The sequence below is a fragment of the Halichoerus grypus genome, chromosome 2, assembly GCF_964656455.1.
Source record: "Halichoerus grypus chromosome 2, mHalGry1.hap1.1, whole genome shotgun sequence".
NCBI lineage: Eukaryota > Metazoa > Chordata > Mammalia > Carnivora > Phocidae > Halichoerus > Halichoerus grypus.
The window spans coordinates 125,903,354-125,918,336 of NC_135713.1; the positions used below are offsets into that span (position 1 = coordinate 125,903,354).

A 14,983-nucleotide genomic window follows, 5' to 3' on the forward strand; every position below is an offset into this window, starting at 1 on the left:
GAAAAGATATGAGTTGCAGAGATGCCACCATCACAGATGTTTGGAAAGGGTACTGATTCAATAAACTTGAGTAAGATTTTTGAGGAAAAGCAGTAATTGAGCTGCCTCTTAGATAATGAAATTTGGTATTTTAAATATGACCACTAGGTGGTATTTATAGTCAATATGTTTTAAAGATTTAAAATTTCTTAGATTTGTTAATGTTCAGTTCACACCTTTATTTTGTTGCCTTTATTTTTTTACATTTTTTCATTGTGGCAAAATAAACATAACGTAAAATTTACTACTTTATTTTTATTCTGTGGCATTAAGTATGTTGACATTGTTCTGTAACCATTACCGTCATCCATCCCTAAAACTTTTTAATCATCCTCAAATGAAGCTCTGTACCCGTTAAAACATTAACTCTCCATCCCCCTCTTTGCCTCAGCCCCTGGTAACCACTATTCTGTCTCTGAATTTGATTATTCTAGATAACTCATATGAGTAGAATCATATAATACATGTGCTTTTGTGTCTGGCTTATTCTACTTAGCATAATGTCTTCAAGGTTCATCCGTATCCTAGCATGCGTCAGAATTTCCTTCCTTTTTAAGGCTGAATAATATCCCATTGTTTGTATATACCACATTTTGTTTATCCATTCATCTTTTGGTGGACACATGGGTTGCTTCTGCCTTTTGACTACTGTAAATAATCTGGCTATGAATGTGAGTGTACAGATCTGTGTTGAGTTCTTGCTTTCAAGAACTCAGTTCCTTTGAGTATATACCCAGAAGTGGAATTGATCCATCATGGCGTAATGCTGACTTTATTTTTAAGACATTTCATTTCACTGATGCTTATGACATTTGTTTTTATAATCCAGTTACAGTTGAGTGTTATGATATGGTAAATACAGTTGATCATATAAACAATAAAAATCAGGCAAAAACATTAGAAGAGTAATTTTTGAAAATTTTTATAGACTTCTAGAAAACTTGGAAGTATAGTGAGTTCCTATATACAGATCACCCAGCTTCCCCTTATGTTAACATCTTATACGACTGGAACATCTTACATTGAACATCTTACAGTTACTGGAATCAGGAGTTTTACATTGATACAGACTTATTAACTCATCCATCGATCTTATTCAGATGTTGAGTTTGCCCTCCAGTGCCCTTTTCCCTAATCCAGGATGCAGTCTAGCATCACATATTGTATTTAGTTGTCTCCTCTAGTCTCCAGTTCCTCACCTTTCTCTGTCTTTCATGGTCTTGACACTGTAAAGGTTACATATTTGTAGAATGTTCCTCAATTTGGGTCATCTGTAGTTCTCTCATAAGTATTCTGCAAGGTTTCTTCACTCTAAATTCTATAATTTTACATTTTCCTTTGAACTTAAGGTGTGTCTTGTGGTGAGATACTTTGAAACTACTAAAAGGTCCTGTTTCTTATCATATTTTTTCCCACTAATTTGAGCATCCATCAGGGGTTCTTGCCAGCAACAATAATTCTGTGGCATTTGCTCCTTGGTGACTTTGTCTTCTCAGCATCCGTCTAATGTTTAATGTTTGGAATTCTGTTGTAAGGGGGAGAAGTCCCTCCTCCCCCATTTGTTTATTCAATTATTTATTTATGTCAGTATTGACTCGTGGATATTTATTTTAGTCTGTGCATTATATAATACAATAATATCATTATTTGTTTTATTGCTCAGATTGTTTGAGCTTTTGCCATAGGAGCTCCTGAATTCAGGGTAGTTGCTATATCCTTTCAGCATACTTCCATCAGTTTTTTGATTTTTGGTTTTGAGTGCTTCTTTATTTCCAGCACCACAGATGTTTCTTTTCTTCTTCTTCTTTTTTTTTTTTTTAAAGATTTTATTTGTCAGAGAGAGAAAGTGTACAAGCAGGGGGACCAGCAGGCAGAGGGAGAAGCAGGCTCCCCGCTGAGCAAGAAGCCAGATGTGGGACTTGATCCCAGGACCTTGGGATCATAACCTGAGCCGAAGGCAGACGCTCAACCGACTGAGCCACCCAGGCGTCCCTTAGGCTCATTTTATACGTTCCCTACCCTGGCATAAAACCATCTATTTCTCCCTAGCTCCTTTTTAGTGGAGAATGGTATTTAGAAACTAAGACTTGGGCATTAGGTGCATTCATTACTACCAGCGTGTCATTGTTATTAGGCCTAAAGAAAATATTTTTAATGAATTCTTCCAATATGCTTATCTCTTCCTATCCATTATTTACTGGTTTAGATATTATCATTTGTGATTATTGTATATTTATTTTTCTCCCCAAATACCTGTTTTTTTAGACATTTCATACACGGACAGTGTTATTTTTAAATAACTATTTTGAAGGTAATATAGTACTGATTTGCATTATTAGTTTAATTATACCCTTTGATTTTTGTTTTTAAGTTATTTATTTATTTATTTTTTAAAGATTTTATTTATTTGCCAGAGAGAGAGAAAGTGTGAGAGCAGAAGCAGGGGGAGCGGCAGGTAGAGGGAGAAGCAAGCTCCCCGCTGAGCAGGGAGCCCGATGCGGGGCTCGATCCCAGGACCCTGGGATCATGACCTGAGCCGAAGGCAGACGTTCAACCGACTGAGCCACCCAGGCGTCCCTGTTTTTAAGTTATTATACTCTTTGTACAAATAAGCCCTTCTTTTCTTTTGATATAGTCCTGAAAGTGGGATCACTGTGTTAGATGAGTTTTATGGTTTTTAAAAAATACGCAGGTTGAATGAATTTTTAAAAATCTTCAACAGAGGGGTGCCTGGCTGGCCTAGTTGATGGAGCATGTGACTCTTGATCTCAGGGTTGTGTGTTTGAGCCCCATGTTGGGTGTAGAGATTACTTAAAAATAAAAAATATTTAAAAAATAAAATTTTATACAGAAAACTGAGGAGAAAATGCTCCCCCAAAGTGATTACCTTTTTAAAAAATTGAAATAATGACTTTAACTGGGACTTTTTATATATACGTAGAACTTTATTTAAACTAATGATTTGAAATTGTAAGTAGATCAGAATTTATTTTTGAAAGATTTTACTTATTTGAGAGAGCAAGAGAGGGAGCACAGGAAGTGGGGAGCACAAGCAGGAGGGGAGTATGAGCAGGTAGGTGCAGCAAGGCTCTGCATTTTCTCCTCAGCTGGATGTGGGGCTCCATCCCAGGACCTTGGGATCATGACCTGAGCTGAAGGCAGATGCTTAACTGACTGAGCCACCCAGGCGCCCTTTAAGTAGATCAGAATTTAACTTCTCTTTAGGAACTTTAAAATAAAGCCTCTGTGTACATTATATCTTTTCCTGAGGTTAGCATGTGATATACTGTTTAGGAATATTAAAATACGTTTTGTTTAGGGCAACAAACTTAATGGCAGGCCATAACCTGGCATAGAATATAAATTGTTTTGTAAAATTTTGTTCAAGGGGAAGAGATATCAGGCTCTGATATCAGTGGATCGGAGGAGGAGGATGATGAAGAGGGTGAGGTTGGAGAAGATGGAGAGAAAAGGAAAAAAAGAAGGGGTAAGTTCTTTTTAGTGTTCTAGAAATTAACTGGGATTGCTACCTAAATATGGTTTAACATTCATCTGAGTGCATGCCTTTTCTTTTGCCATTTTTAGTTATGGTAGCAATTCACACAGAGGAAATATGCCATATACGTGATTAACTTTGCCTTATTTTTTTCTCCTATGCTCATCTCCTACTTACAGTTGAATCATAATGCCATATGTTCTTTTACAGTTTAGAATTGTAAAAATCTGTGACAGTGGTTATACCATGTAAAGATTTCATTCAGGGTTTTAATTTTATGTGAGGACTTGGATTTGTGTTGGGAACCTAAAATTTTTTTTAGGAAATCAGGATAATGTGGCGTTTTTCTCAAGCATGGTTAGGCTTTAAAAGTCACTGAATTTTAAAATGATGAATTTGTATGAGGATTCTATTTTTTTAATTTAATACTTTGCTTTATAAAATGTACTTTCATTCTTACCCTTTTATGGGGCGTTTGTTGCCAAGTGTGAAGTAAGTTTGTATTTATTGTGATAAAGATATAGATAACAGGCAAAAGAGAGAGACATATTATAATGGCCCACTTTTCAAACGTTTCTGCTCTTAATGTTTATTTGTTTCAGAACTCTCTTCCATTAATGTGGATCATTAATGTGTGGATCATTGTTTTCAAGCTGGTGCATATTTTGCTTGTCTTATTAAAATGATCTTGCTGAAAATAAACCCAGGAGTCCCAAATTTTAAAACCAAAGGTTCTGTAACTTCAAAAGACAGGAAGAGCATGATTTGGAGTAAGAGCATGATTTAGAGTAGAACTATAGTCTACTGGCCCACCACCTGTTTTTATAAAGAAAATTTTATTAAACATCCATGCTCATTTGTTTATACATGGTGTACAGCTGCTTTCCGATGAGGCTGTATGGCCCACAAAGCCTAAAGCACTTACTATCTGTCCCTTAACAGAAAATGCTTGCTGACCCCTTATTTAGATAAATGGTTGTGTTCATACCTATTTTTTCAGACTGTTCATAGCTAAAGCAGATCATAGATTTGTTAAAAATAAAATTTAAAATAGAAAAAAATGCTATTGCTTAATACGTTAGTAGGTTACCTTCCTTCCAGGCTTAGAAATTTAAAAATTTTTAGTGAGCCTTTCACAGTTTTGCCATGAAACCTGAAACATACGTAATTATAGCCAGTTGCTTGATGTTTTGGTGGAGAGTAAAATTGGAGACAAGCCAAGCTATCTGTGATGAAGGGTAACTCATCATTCCTATAGTTTTAATTGTGCATAACTTTAAATTTAAAACTCACTTCCTGTAGCTTACCAGGTAAATAGTTTAAATAGACTTAAACGTCACCAAATGCCTTGTTTTTTATTCCTGTCATTCCAAGCCTCTTGAGTTACTGCGTTGTAAGTGGGCAGTGGGGTTTGCCCATCGTAGACGCTTAAAGGAATCCAGTTTCTTTTTTTAAAAGATTTTATTTATTTATTTGACAGAGAGAGACAGCGAGAGAGGGAACACAAGCAGGGGGAGTGGGAGAGGGAGAAGCAGGCTTCCCGCCGAGCAGGGAGCCCGATGCGGGGCTCCATCCCAGGACCCTGAGATCATGACCTGAGCCGAAGGCAGATGCTTAACCAACTGAGCCACCCAGGCGCCCCAGGAACGCAGTTTCTAACTGCCCCGTTTGGCTTTGTAACGAGAGAATATTGGGTAGTCTACAAAGACTGGTATTAAGGGAAAGTACATTTTGGTTCTTTAATGCAAAGCGTGATTTTTCTTTAAAATTCTCTCTGTGGAACTGAATTTTCCTGTGTGTATGTGTTCATTTTCTTGTCTCCTCTTCCTTTGGCTCCCGTCGGGCTCACTTCCTTGTCTTCCAGGCAGTAGCAGCGGCAGTAGCTCAGACTCTACATGCTCTGTCATAGAGAAGCCTCTGGATAAGTCCTTGCCCAGTGAGTGCTAGCTCTTACATTCTCTCACGGAGCTTTGGCTTTCCCATCACCCATGGGCTTCATTTCAGAAATGCTGCGCTGCTCCCCGTCATTACTTAAAGAGTACATGTTGGACTTCTCAGCAGAACAAAGCATGTGATGATTTCCCCCTTCCTCATTGCTTCCAGTTAACTGTAACTGTTAAAACGTGTGCTTAACGCTTATGTTTGAGACAATGGAAGAGAGATTCGTGCTTTTGCAATTGAGATAATGTAAAGAGAGCTAGTAAGCTGTCTGAAAGAATAATTCTTATGGTTCCTTTTTATGTTTCAGGATAAACTTCCAATCCTGGTCAGTATAAGGGACGTGCAGTAATGAAGCCTGAATTTCTAAAAGTACCGATTACATTTGGCAACACACCAATGCCCATTATAACATGTCTTAAGTTATAAAGATTTTATGCTTTGGTGTCCTACTCTTAGGGGTAGCTTAAGATTGAAAGCTCCCAAAGTTTGAAGCAAGTAAAGATACATTGGATAGTCTTTTATTTCAAATGGCCACTTTCCTCTGTTTCTCAACTACCTGCTTGATTTTAAGAAATTTTCTAAGCTATGATTAGAGAATTCAGATCCACAAGAAGTTAATGCAGGATCTGTCTAGACGTATTTCAGTCATAAAGGCTTTTTCTTAAACCTTAAATCAGTTGAAAAGTATTACTAATTTTATTTATATTTTTAGAAGAAAAGGGAATTGATTTTTTTTCTACTAGATTGCAGCTTACTGCCTTTTAAAGCATTATCTGTGTACTTAACTTTTCTAAAACTAGTAACAAACACATTTGGTTATTCTTACTCATTTAGCTTTCTGGAGGAAGAATTCCAAGAATATTAGGAATCATTTTCTGTCTTGACAATTCTTACATTTTACCAAAACAATTAATTTTATAGGACAATTTGTGAAATACAAGAAATTGCTGTAGAAACCATATAGAGGTATTATTTTGTATTATAAATGGTCAGATATGAGAAAATACCTGAGTAGCATTATAATTTAAGTTTCGGTTTTAAAATTTACCTTAATCTTTAAAGAGTAGTTATATGAAAGTATGTTATGAAATGAGTTGTACTTGGTTCAATTCATGGAGTTTTGGTTACTGTTTGTGTACCTAGCACATAACATTAAGTTCTTCTGTTGTGATGTGGGCGTATTGGTGAAGTGGAAAAATGGTTTTCCCAGCATGTGGTTGCTGTGTGTAACTTGTACGTACCTTCCCTTTTAAAAATACGAATGGCTTTTTTTTAAGGTGTTCTTTGCTTGAATCATCAGTTGATCATTTACCTCAATGGGATTATAATTACCCTTAACAATCTACTAATGGATTGAATGCAAGTTCATTAGTATACAGGTGTACTTCACTTTATGCAATTAATTTTATTTCTGAAAAAATTGCTTATAAATCACATTAGAAAATCAAATCTGTTGGGAGAACTTGCTGTCCTTAACATTTCTTTATTAAATCCTTTTGTTAATCAAATTATCACTGCAGATTACTATAATCCAATTTATCTCTTTAGTTGATTGAGGTTTTTGTGTTGGATTTTCTTAAAGGGGAGGCACACCTGTATGGGATCTTTATATTAGAACATTGAATTGGGAAATTTTAGAAATTGACAATGCAAATTTTGCTACTTTTAACTTACTGATTTTTCAAATTGACAATTTTCTGTTTTGTCCTTTTACGTTACTTCCCAGATCTTAGCAGTTTCCCAATTCCATGTGTACCATTAGTATAACCACTTGGTGCTGAACTGTTATATTTGCAGAAGTCTGGGAGTCATTGTAAGCTCTTGAGATCGATTTGAATTGTAATCTTAGTCTAAATTAATGTTATTTGCTTTAATTACATCTCTGATTGTGTTGAATATGTTTTTCTTTTTACATAAAGCTGCTCTTTTTCAGTTTTGATGATTTATTTCTATATTTATACTATAAATAAATGCTGTTAAACATTTTTCTTTGTTTTACAAAGGAAATAATGTTTTTCTTTTTTTCCTCTTCATCTCTGTGCATATGCTTCCTGTCTACGATTTGCTTACTACTCTTACTGAAAGATCAAGCAGGTTGGTGTGATTGATTTGCACTCCACATGGTACAATTATTTAAACTATAAAGAACTTTGTTATTTAACTACATTACATTTTTTAAATTTAATAGTTTTTTTCAAGGTAAGTATCTGTCTTGTATTTCAAAAAATCTTTCAACATTAGCTCTTTTTTTTTTTAACTTTTTCTCCTAAATTAAAAAAAAAAAATTCATTTCAGTTTTTGTTCAGGAAGATATTAGGAACATTCTTGTTTCCAAACTATGTTTTTAGAAGAACAATTCAGAAGTTTTAGATTGACAGTGACAACCATACTGGATTCTCTAGACCTAATTGACAAAATAGACAAATATAACACCAGAACCAGATGACATGATCTTTTTTCCTAAGTTTTTAAAGACCCGTTAAACCAAATTTTGGTAATACAAATTTAAATGATTTTCACTTTCAAGCTTTTTTTTTAAAGCAAGGAGTCAAATGCCTGGTTACTTATGTCCGTAGGTGCTCCTGTAATGAAAATAAAATTAATTCAGTTAAGTCTTCCCAAAATTCTTCCCTTTCACTTTATCTTGCCGAAGTTCATTTTGGCAGTTTTGGTTGGAACACATGGCAAAGAGCAACTAAAAGTATTACTACTCCTGTTTGGCTTAATTAAATACTGTATGACATCACCTTTTTTTTTAAGATTTGTTTACCTGAAATTTTGTGCTGAATTGTATCATGCAGTATTAGAAGAAGGATTTTTGGTTGGTTTGGTTAAGATTTTTAGAAGATCTTAAAAAAAAACAATCTAAAAGTGACTTTTAGTGATGTCATGATTTTAAGTTCCTGGTTAGGAAAGTTGGAATATATTCACATTTAGCCTAATACATTATTTGGAGAGAAATACAGTGATTTATCTGAATAATACTGGCTAAAAATTATGTTACTTAAATATCAAACTTTTGAAACTGAACCTAGCTATAAATGCATGGTCATCTCTATGAGAATGTTGTAAGAGCACAGTAAGATTTTTGCTGCTAAAGCATAAGTTGGAAAATACTACCTGAATGGTTTTTAGTAACTAATGCAATTCAGGCCTAGTAGTAATTCATCAACAGGTTGTGCTTTTGTATTTCTACATGTAATATCTTTTTAATTTACTGCCTCTTAATGGGGTTGGAAACTGTAAGTTTTTAACTTACAGTTAACCAAACAATTAGAACCCTACATGCTTAAAAATTAATGTGCATATGTTTATCAGATCATTTCCACTATACTGTTAGTATCCATGTCTTCAGAGGTTTTTTTATCTTAACATACTTGCTGTTTTTTCTTTAAATATTTGTAATTCTGAGGTAGAAAGTAAGTTATAATTTTTTAATGCATGCACTTTATTTATTTTTAAAGATTTTATTTTTACATAGTCCCTATACCCAACGTGGGGTTCAAACTCACAACCCCAAGATCAAGAGTTGGATGCTCTACCAGCTACACCAGCCAGGCGCCCTCTGCATGCACTTAACTTTATACTTGAATCTACACTTTCCCCCCTCAAATTTCTCAGAAATAGTACTACTGAGTAGAAATCCTTTCTAGGAGTTCACTGTGAACAGGAATTAGATTACTTTTTAAAATTATTTTTTTTAACAGCATAAATCAGAACATTCAATATAGGTGACTGCGCCAAAGAAGCCAACATATTCAGGTCTACATCCTGACTTTTGGAATGCAATGAATCACACCACACCAAAGCATGAATTTGGATCAGTGCTCTTATTTACTCTTTTATTTAACTGACTTGTTTTGTGGCTTAAGTTCGCTTTGGACTTTTATTTCTATAGAAGTGAAGGGTAATGTATTTTAAACCCTTGGGTTTTTTTTTTTTTTAAATATAATTGTATCCTAAAGATTTGAAGTCTATGAATAATTCTTCATCTCATAGTTTCTGAAAGTATATATTCAGATATATATCTGCATCATCATTATTTTTCAGTTCTCTTTCCTTGTTAGCAGGAGGGGCTAGCTTTTGGGTGGAGGCATTAACAATTTATAAACTCCTCTGGTTTACATTCTTCTGTGGTCCTTTGGGAAGGAAGTTAAGAATGACAGAAAGCTTTCAGGAGAGCCTCACACCAGTTCTACGAAAAGTTTGTTTTTCTAAAGGAAAGTGTGTTTCAAAGAAATTGTATTACCAGAAATGAATTCTATTTGATTCAGTTTCATAACCAGTTTAATAACCTAGTTTTTTATTTTCTCTTTTTGATTTCTCATTTTAATTTTATGATTTTCAAATTCATTCAATAAGCTTTTATTGAACATCTGTTGTGTGTATATGAAACACTCTACTGGGCACTATAGTCAAAATAATCAATTGGAAGCTGTATTTCCAGCTTTATTATTTGGTAGTATTTCTACTTATATTTGATACTTGGCATATTTAAAATGGCTTAGGTTTAGGATCCTCGTTTGACATAGTAACAAGCTATTTTAGTTGCTCATTTAAGATATGATGATAGATCATGGTAGCTCAGCAACTTTATGTAAAATACCTGGTTAATTATAATATAACCATTATATAATTAGTATAAAACTTCGTCCTTTAAGGTATACTAGGTATGAGATGAAATACTTCCAAATAATTTTATTAGACATAAATTTTAGAAAAACTCTGAAGATACATATTAGAAACTTGCTATTTTGCCTGAGACTTTTATCTGTGCAATTTATGTCTATATGTGACTTCTGTTTATTCATTGATTTTAGTAAGTTTTGGGGAGGTATTTTGGGAGGCCACTTGATTTTGTACCTAGTTATCAGAAAAAAGTGACTAAATAATTATACTGCTTTTTTGAACAGATATCTTATTTGGGGACCCATAAATCCTTTGGTTTTTTAAATTTATTTGGCTTTCCTTTATTAACCTTTTTCTTTTTTTTCCTACTTACCTGTTTTGCTTCTCTTTCACATACTTTTGTTCTTAGTTATCATTGCACAATTACACAACATTTTGTTTAGCAATTAGTTAAAAAGTTATTCTAGGAACATAATAAATAGAAATAAAATATTTATTTGATTTCCTTAAAATGTTGTATTTTGTATTATTGAGGAATGTATCTTTTATAATTGAAGATAATTTACACAAATCTGAAAAATTGGCTCCAAAGTGATTGTTGGAATTAAATGACTCATATAGGTAAAAAGAAAGTATCCCCAGATAAGATGGTTGAAATGCAAGCAAAAATTGATGAGGAGAGAAAAGCACTTGAAACAAAGCTTGATATGGAAGAAGAAGAAAGAAACAAGGCTAGAGCTGAATTAGAGAAACGGGAGAAAGATCTTCTTAAGGCCCAGTGAGTATTACTTAATTGAGATGGATTCGTGATTTAAATTTCTGGTATTTTTCATAGGATATATAAGAAAGAAAATTGAATAGTAGTTAAAGGCTTGATTTTTGTCTCTTGAATAGCTTTTTTGGATAGAGGGTTTTGTTGTATGTGTTCTATATCCAAAAATTACATCTGTTTTTATTATTTCATCTCTATGTAGGAGGAAAAATTATCAGTGAACTTGGATGTTATAGATTAAATCATAAGTTAATTTATACTACCCTGTGATATAATTTGATAGAGGTGTTACATAATTATATCCCAATTTTAAAATTTTGCCTCCAGATACCTGTAAAGTTTTGGGAAATGATATTGGTAGAATAGTAGATAATTGATGGATATTCTCATTTTTAATCAACAGACAAGAACATCAGTCTTTGCTAGAGAAATTATCTGCACTGGAGAAGAAGGTAATTGTGGGTGGTGTTGATTTGTTGGCAAAAGCTGAGGAACAAGAGAAACTTCTTGAAGAATCTAATATGGAACTGGAAGAACGGAGGAAAAGAGCAGAGCAACTTCGCAGAGAACTTGAGGAAAAAGAGGTAATGTGACTTTCTGGTTTTGGTTGACACTTTGCCTTAAGTATTTAAGTCCTCTAGTGAAAAGCTTTATATCTATCATCTTTAATTAATTAAGTGTAGTGGACACACAGTGTTACACTAGTTTCAGATGTACAACATAGAGTGATTAAACTTCTCTATATGTTATTCTGTGCTCACCACAAGTGCAGCTGTCATCTGTCACCGTATAATCCTATTACAGTACGATTGACTATATTCCCTGTGCTGTACCTTTCATCCCCATGACTTATTCCATAACCAAAGGCCTGTACCTCCACTCCGCTTCACCCATTTTCCTGTCTCCCCCCAGGGCCAACCATCAGTTTGTTTTCTGTAGTGATGGGTCTGTTTCTGCTTTTTGTTTGTCTGCTTGTTCATTTGTTTTGTTTTTCAGATTGCACATATAAGTGAAATCATATGGTATTTATCTTATATCTATAATCTTAATAAAATTTTAAAGCAGATCTGTGAATTGCTTTGAAAGATAATAGTTGCTAAACATTTTTATCATTTGTTAAAAAATTAAATTTTTGATTTAATGAAGAAAATTATTCTAAAGTTTATCAATTTTTGTTGTAGCAAGAACGCTTGGATATTGAAGAAAAATATACCAGCTTGCAAGAGGAAGCACAGGGAAAAACCAAGAAATTAAAGAAAGTTTGGACTATGCTGATGGCTGCCAAATCAGAGGTTGGTCTCCTAGAAATTATCTACAAAGGTAGCTCTGAATTAAAAAAAAAAAAAATTCTTTGAGTAAGTATGATTAAGAATCCTAAAGAGATCTTAATGTATGCTTACAATTTTAAAGAAATAACATTTTCTCCTTTGTGTGCAATTTCAAATTTTAGCTATTAAGCTGTATTGTATATTTCCAACCTTAATAACATGGAAATAGACAGTGATGGATAGTGTCATTCTGTCCATTGTTTGTTGAAGGAATTGAGTAAGCTCTTATAGGATTTCTTAGGCCAGGGCCTTTATCAGTTGAAATTGTTTTATATTTAAAATCTTGTTTGCCCTTAATATTTTTATTGATTTTCTGGTAGATGGCTGATCTCCAACAGGAGCACCAGAGGGAAATTGAAGGCCTACTGGAGAATATTCGACAGCTTAGCCGGGAGCTCCGGCTTCAGATGCTTATCATTGATAACTTCATACCTCAAGATTATCAGGTAAGAGGGAAGTTCTCTGTTCTAGATATTATATCACTGGCTGGGGTGAAGAAATGAGGAATTAAATTATAATTTGATGGTAAATATCTACATTTCAGTTATTGACAGTAAAATTTTCCTGAACTAAGGCCATCACATTTCACTTCAGCTGTTAACTTTTCTTAATACATAATTCTATGAGTATGTAAGTATCTAAGAATTTCTCAGCCCTTTGGAGGAACCTAGATTTATATAATTGCATTCAGAATCAAGGTATAGGTCCTAGTTATACATTCAATATGATTAATCCTATAAATAGAATAAACAGAACTCCTTTGCTAATTTTTCTCCCTGCTTATGGATACCAATTGTGTGTGTGTCTATGTATGGCGTAGTGTGGTGTATATGATAAAATAAACATAACATGAAATTTACCTTTTTAAACTATTTTTAAGAATACAGTTCAGGGGTGCCTGTGTGGCTCAGTTAAGCGTCCGACTCTTGATTTCAGCTCAGGCATGATCTCAGAGTCGTGAGTTTGAGCCCTGTGTCCAGCTCTGTGCTCAGAGGGGAGTCTGCTTGATACTCTCTTTCTCCCTCTGCCCTTCCCTCCTTTCTCTTTCTCTCTCTCCCTCTCTCTCTCCAAAATAAATAAATTTTGAAAGAAAAAAAAAAAAAAAGAATACAGTTCAGTGACATTAAGTACATTCACAGCATGTTGCAGTCATCCCTGCTATCCATCTCCAGGTGGATACTGATTCTTAATTCTAGTATAACTTTAAAATCTCAGCCTTTCTTTTTCTTTACTCAAAATTTCTACTTTTCTAGTACATTTTAGTAAACCTTAACATACTGATTTTTCAAAAAATGTGAGTATATAAAGATTTTTTTCTGAAAATAAGCCTTAATATTTTTTTCCTTTGGACCTCAGGAGCACAGAATTAATTATTGGTTCATGGTACATTCTTCTTATTGGTCTTTGGATGACCTGCCTTTATTTAGTTGGTTAGTTTTGTTTGTTTGTTTGTTTTGGTTATTTTGTAGTGAACTTGTCATCAATAACAAAAGCTAATACCACAACAGTAACCTACTTCTAACCAAATGGTTTTCCTCTTCCCTCTTCCATCCCTTTGCCTCTTCCAACTCAAGGTAACCATCATCCTGAATCCCATGTTTTTCATGTTCTTTCCTTGCTTTTTATGGAAGAATATAGTTTACTTGCATTTACATGTATTCTTTCAAAGTCTGTATTTTTAAATATATAAAAAAGTTATAATGCAGTATATAATGTTTTGAGGCATCTTTTTTTTACTTAATATGTTAAGATTTTAGTTTTGTGAATATTTTCCAGTATTTCAAATGTTATTAAATATTAAAAGTAGACCATCTTTGATTCTTAAAAGGAAATGATTGAAAACTATGTCCATTGGAATGAAGACATAGGAGAATGGCAGCTAGTGAGTATTATCTTCATCCTTCCATGAAATACTTATGGAGTGTTTCCTATAGACTGGATCTGTGCTGGCTGTGAGGGGAGAAAGATGGTCCAGAGAATGAATCAGATGAGAATGCACTAGGGTGGATAAGATGTTTTCCTAATTAACTATATCATAACACACAGATGTTTCAGGGGAAATGGTGTAGTTTGGGACTTCATAGGACTGTATGATCTGTAAATCCTTTTTTTTTTCAGCATTCAAATTTTGAGCATGTTTTATGAGTGTAACATCAGTATATCTCATAGTAATTTGCCTCATTTATAGTACTAATTGCTAATTAAGACATTTTTCCTCCCTCCCCTTTTTTTCCTTTTTTGAGAAATGTGTTGCCTACACAGGAAATAACATGAGGAAGCAGACTCCAGCTCCTGATAAAAAAGAGAAAGATGTAAGAGTGCTTTTTTTTTTTTTTTTTTTTTTTTTATAACTACAGTTCCTTTATTAGGAATTGGGTTACTAAATTCTGTTATCAATATGATATAAATTAATCAGCTCTGCTGAAAAATAGGTGGATCTCTTGGGAAGAGAAGCCCCAGGAGGGGTGATAGAGGACCTTTCTGTTCTCAGTCATGAGGGCAGGCTTATGCTTTGTACGACACGAGGGGCATGGCAGCTTCTTCAGAGCACTCTTTGCCCCCTCTCCAGACTGTGGGGGGATAGTTAGAGACCAGAATGGGTCTGTACTTCTGCGAACTAGACCTAGACTTGGGTCAGCAAGAGCAGCAGTTGCAGGGAAAACAGCAGCAGTCCCCCTTTCCTGTAAAGGAATTTATAGTGTGTTGGGGCTTCTTATTTACCACCCCTTGGTGAATATATCTGAGACAAATGGCATTAGAAGAAGATATCCTTAGACA

At 34.1% G+C, this 14,983-nt stretch overlaps 1 protein-coding gene across 2 annotated transcripts in view; it reads left to right on the forward strand.

Annotated features, from left to right (window-relative positions):
• The window catches only part of KIF3A (kinesin family member 3A), a 54,346-nt gene that overhangs the window by 33,681 nt on the left and 5,682 nt on the right, over window positions 1-14,983 (forward strand). Inside the window, exons 9-17 of one of the 2 annotated variants that reach the window (XM_036106409.2) lie at window positions 3,428-3,526; window positions 5,400-5,471; window positions 7,562-7,570; window positions 10,727-10,883; window positions 11,281-11,461; window positions 12,059-12,169; window positions 12,526-12,651; window positions 14,034-14,087; window positions 14,449-14,517. In XM_036106409.2, the coding sequence (XP_035962302.1) occupies window positions 3,428-3,526; window positions 5,400-5,471; window positions 7,562-7,570; window positions 10,727-10,883; window positions 11,281-11,461; window positions 12,059-12,169; window positions 12,526-12,651; window positions 14,034-14,087; window positions 14,449-14,517 (878 nt within the window). The remainder of the gene's footprint in view (window positions 1-3,427; window positions 3,527-5,399; window positions 5,472-7,561; window positions 7,571-10,726; window positions 10,884-11,280; window positions 11,462-12,058; window positions 12,170-12,525; window positions 12,652-14,033; window positions 14,088-14,448; window positions 14,518-14,983) is intronic. The other variant, XM_036106411.2, reaches the window with a different exon arrangement.